The 5,000-nt window shown below is 40.1% G+C and overlaps 1 protein-coding gene across 2 annotated transcripts in view; it reads left to right on the plus strand.

Annotated features, from left to right (window-relative positions):
* Positions 1 to 5,000, plus strand: part of LOC137971205 (28 kDa heat- and acid-stable phosphoprotein-like) — a 10,634-nt gene that overhangs the window by 4,210 nt on the left and 1,424 nt on the right. For both annotated transcript variants that reach the window (XM_068817970.1, XM_068817971.1), the window contains exons 5-6: positions 2,473 to 2,624; positions 4,775 to 5,000. The exon at positions 4,775 to 5,000 is cut by the window's right edge. In XM_068817970.1, the coding sequence (XP_068674071.1) occupies positions 2,473 to 2,624; positions 4,775 to 4,815 (193 nt within the window). In that variant the 3' untranslated portion in view covers positions 4,816 to 5,000. The remainder of the gene's footprint in view (positions 1 to 2,472; positions 2,625 to 4,774) is intronic.

Here is a 5,000-nt window from a genome sequence, read left to right on the forward strand (position 1 = left end):
GATATAATTGTCCAGGAAATATCCATGGAAAAGTTCAAAACTAGCATGCACATTTTAAAACAACTCGTCACGTGTTTCATAGCTTGACTGAAATTGTGATAATAAGATGAAGATTATCATCATCATTAAGGATAAGATAGAGTCTGCTTTAATCAAATGCATCTGCCTCATCAATGTTGGACTGTAACATCTTCCGATTAGTTTTCATGCCGATGGTTTGAAAGAGGTTGTCATAGGTGACTTGCCACAAAGGTAAAGTAATGAACACCATTGCCAGGTACAAGCTGTATTTTGTGACTTTGAATATCAACTCGATGTGGCCTTTTGAGAAGCGTGTTACATTGTATTGTAGTTTTCTGATTTTGTCCCCCAACACACACTAATTGAGTTATGATCTTGTGTGTTACGTGTATGTACATAATTTGTAGAAAAGGGTACAGTGACCACTACAATGACAGTGTCATCATTCAGTCATTTATTTGATGTCACGAGTTTACTTTTTGAAAAGACACACACTGTAAACATAAGAACAGAACTGTAAACAGAAGTACATACTGTCAACATGCAGAACCACGAGGTTCAGTAGGGTTTTGTATTGGAGATCATCCTTTGGGGTTTGCTGCTGGGCATTTTGTCTTATTTTTAGCGAAAGAAAATTTATAAGTACGTGTAGAGATGATGAATAGAACCAGGCCAGTTCGTGTTCATAACCAGAAAATTGGCCTGGTGTACTGCTGTAAATTAACCCCTTGTGGAACTAATAAAAATTGTGAGAATGGGCATGCAGATAGAGTATACTGGAGTGTTTAGTTTTGTTATTGTTAGGTCATTTGCATTATTGTGTGGGATTTCCCCACACTTTGTCAGCACCGGCGATGTGGCTGGCTTTATTTGTATGCGAGAGCCAAGTGTTTGTCACATGGTCTCTATTAGGAAGAGAGAGGACCCTGGGAAGGAGAATGAGATAACCAGAATGAGGTAAAGACTTGTTTCCATATCTCAAAGTGCCCTTGGACGCGAGGGGGCTGGGGTGGCGGTAGGGGGGTGAAAGGTACAATAGCTGAAACAACCCAAACGTTTACAAAAATGCTACGGTAACCTTAGGCCTAAACAATACTCTAGATAATGTTTAGGCCTAAGGTTAGCATTTTTATATAGGTTTGGGTTGTTTCAGTTTCGTTGTTCCAGGCCGCTCACGTCCAAGGGCACTTTGAGATATGGAAACAAGTCTTTACCCCAGAATGAGTGTTTGTGTGTGGTGGCCATTACTCTTCTTGGCTGTTGTCATTTGGCGAATTTCGACTTGTTTTCTCACAAGGTAAGGAGAAGTCGTCTTCCTTTCTGATGGTTGTATTTAAGTGAGTTGTGCCAGCTATATTGCAAGGAGTCAAGCATTCAAACTTATATTGGACAGATAAAACATAATGACAAAGTCCAGCAGTATTGTCCTGTAGATTTACTATTAGTAACTAGAGGTTCCCTCTTTTAACTCTGATTTGTTGACTTGTTGCGTGACGGCGTCATTTTCTGTAGATTCGCAAGTTAAAAAATTAATGCCTTCAAAATTTCTGTTAAAAATTTCACATTTGCTGGTAATGTTAAAACAGAAAAGCTAATTAATTTGTAAAAGTATAGTTTACGCTGGAAGCACAAATACTCTTAGCTGACAATTGCACGTGCCTGCTGATTTATCCAGCTTTATCGTAAACAAATTCTCCTCTGCTACTAGCGACTGATTCCAGTATTTCCGCTGATGAATAAAAGTACACGGCATTTACCTCTGCCAAACACAAATATTTTATGAGTCTCTGAAGTAGAGTGTTCATGCCTGAAGCTCGTTGACTCTTGACACATTTTGGCAGTTAATTGCAAAAGATTTGGTGGCTGAGAAACCTATATGCTCAAATGCACCCAATTGTAATGCGTTACAAGCCCTGACCAGCAAAATGTTTACTTCAGTGACTCTTAACTCTGTCAATCACCGCCCCCTCCTTTCCATGTGATAACTTCGGGCCATGTCCAGCTTTATCTGCTGACTGGGAAATACAAAAACCATAGTAAATGGCATTTCCCATCGAACGTAACAGTCCTTACCGTTTGCTAAATTTTCCTGTTTCCAGTCTCTCATCAGCCGAATACAAATGCAAATGGTAAGCCCCATCTCGTTGGTCTGGTTTGCTGATTTAGCAAAAACTGTTACCATTATTCACCGGTCATCCCAACCGGTTTATTCTGACAAATGGTAAGCACCCCTAATTTCCTTGAAACTAAAAGTGCAAACATGTTTCTCCCCTAACGGTTTTCTCGTCTGCAGCTTGGGGATTCTACGGAATCTTTACTCGACATTTATCACTATAACATGACAAAATGTATTACATTTACTGTAAAGCTACTCATCAAAGTTTATTTGACTGAAATCCCACGCAAGTACGCATTGCGGACCTATTTTTGTTACTGTTTGAACTCTTTTAGGGAGGAAATTGCTAGGCAGCGCAACATATTGCGACAAAGAAAACTGCAGGAAGAGGGAAAGACAGATCAAGCTCGAAGCGACTTAGCGAGGCTATCGCTTATAAGGAAACAGAGAGAAGAAGCTGCAAGAAAACGAGAGGAACAGAAGAAAGGTTTGGCAGAACGTTTAAAGTGCCTCTGTAATAGAGCGACTTTCGTATGGCTTTCAAAAAGTGTTCGCAATTAATTGTGTTTCACGGACCAATGTTTGGCAACATAAAAACAAAGCTTTGCCAAGAAAACTTCTAATGTGGGCAGTAAACGGCATTTCAAATGACGTCAAAGCGAAATGCCGATCGCATTTCAGAAAGTTCCATGGAAAGATAACGTTGTTTGCATCCCCTTTCGCCAAGCCAATGGGAATTCACGCTCGTTTGTTTTTGTTCGATAAGCCAATTAAATGTTTTGCATTTTTGTTTAATTTGTTTTCAAGTTTATTTTTCAAAGTCATATGAAAGTTGCCCTAGTAAAGTCACTTATCCGTTTTGTTTGCAGTTTCAGCCTTGTGCCTCATTCATACCAAAGCTTAAAGTGCCCCTGTGATAAAAAAAAAAAAAAAAAACCACTTCCTTTTTTCCTTCAGATTTTGAAAGTGTGTTTGCTTAACACCTGACTGGCAAAATTTTGAGCTTTGATTTTTATCCAAAGGCCGTTTACTTTGAGTGTAAGTTTTGGATTTCACGGTCCGCCATTACTCACGTTCAAAACTGACCGATTGGACCTCAGACGGTTGGATCCAGGGAAAAGTGACGTCAGAGGCTCACTAGCTTAAAATTTCAGCGTGTGAACGCAGCTTATTATATATGCAAAGCGTGAGTTTGAAAGTCTGAAAGCCCAAAACCCCCGTGCTGCATATTAATTCTGCGGCGTACACACGTATTGCATTCTTAAACTAGTGAGCCTTTGACGTAATTTTCTCCTCGATCCAGCTCTCTCAAGAACATAATGTTAGTAATGGCGGACCATTAAATAGGAAAATTACAGTTAAAATAAAGAGGTGTCTTTTTGAAATCAAGGCTTAAAACGTGGGTCACTTAGTGTTTTGTTAACATAGTTTTGAAATTCAAAGAAAAATATGAATTGATTTTTTGGTCACAGGGGCACTTTAAAGGGAGAGTATCACGATATTGCTCATGTTCTAGTCGTAACGAATGTCATCATTTATGAGCCAATCGGAAGCAACGTAATAACTAAATTTTCCTCTCTTTTAATTTTGAGGACGGCTTTACTTTTAAGCCGCGATAAGTACACCCTGCAAGAGCCTTTCTTACTCGACGAGAAAGAAAGGACTCTGCAGAAATCGTGTTTTAAAAGTCTTTATTGAGTATGCGCAAGCCGTTGCTTGGTGACAGTCTCAAACCCAGGTCAAGTCTCGATCGTACTCCTAGACGCCATATTGTTTTTTGTACTGAAGGCTCGATTTTGATCTTCGCATTGTCAAAAATATGATGCGCGCGCCGCCTAAACCGGTTTGACCCGGAGTGACTAGCCCAGAAAATTGGGCTGACGATTTCTACAGAGCCTCTCTTTCTCGCTGCTCTGTGGAGTTTTAGAGAGGCTCTGTTCGCAGGGTGCGATAAGTAACACTTTATTAAAAATTGACGAACTCTGCAGGACCAAATAAAATACGCGGTCTACGACAACAGCGACGTTGTGATTCGTTATAATTCATCGCACCGGCATCGCGAGGTCACGGGTTCAAACCCCGTTGAAGTGCTGAATTTTCAGGCTTCTCTACGCTGCGTTCATAACTGCGAGGATCATAGCTTCACTTGGTTATAATTCGTGTGAGAAATTTACACGTACTTACAAGAATTTCTCGGTTATTAAACAATCATTAATGAGCTAAGGGATAAGCGAGATTTTCACGCGCACGTGTAAATTCCACGCACGTATTATAACGTCGCTTCCGATTGGCTTATAAACGGTGACATTCCCTACGGCTTGAACATGCGCACTCCCATGATACTCTCCTTTAAAGCCGCTGTTTGGTTAAACATGGTTTCAAATTGTCTTCATGGAAAATCATGTGTGCTGATTTTTGTCAACTTTAGCACTGGACGAATGATTGAAGGAGCTATTCTCGATCCGCTGTCATAAGTAGTATACTACCAGTTATCTTGTTCTGAAGTGTCAACGAAAAAAATTGCTGTATAATTCGGGCCTTTCTTTGTCGACCGAAACTTGTTCAAAACTTTTGGGCTGATTATTCTTGTAAATGTGGAATGTGGTTCAGATCGGTGTTGTTTTGTTTCTTTCACAGCGAAGGAAGCTGCCGAAGCTACCAAAACCGGCAACCGGTGATCCTTGCTAATTGCAAAACTCCCCGTCCGGTGAAATGAAGACAGTGATACAGGAATGTGCATAAGACGAATTCTGTGGTCGCAATTAATCATATTTTTTCTCAACAACGCCAAGTAGATTTGTTGTAGTTAACCTCCATTAAGAGATGGCTTACTCCTTGTTTTCCATGAAATGACTTTCTTTTA

This window comes from Montipora foliosa, chromosome 9 (assembly GCF_036669935.1).
Source record: "Montipora foliosa isolate CH-2021 chromosome 9, ASM3666993v2, whole genome shotgun sequence".
NCBI classification, from domain to species: Eukaryota; Metazoa; Cnidaria; class Anthozoa; order Scleractinia; family Acroporidae; genus Montipora; species Montipora foliosa.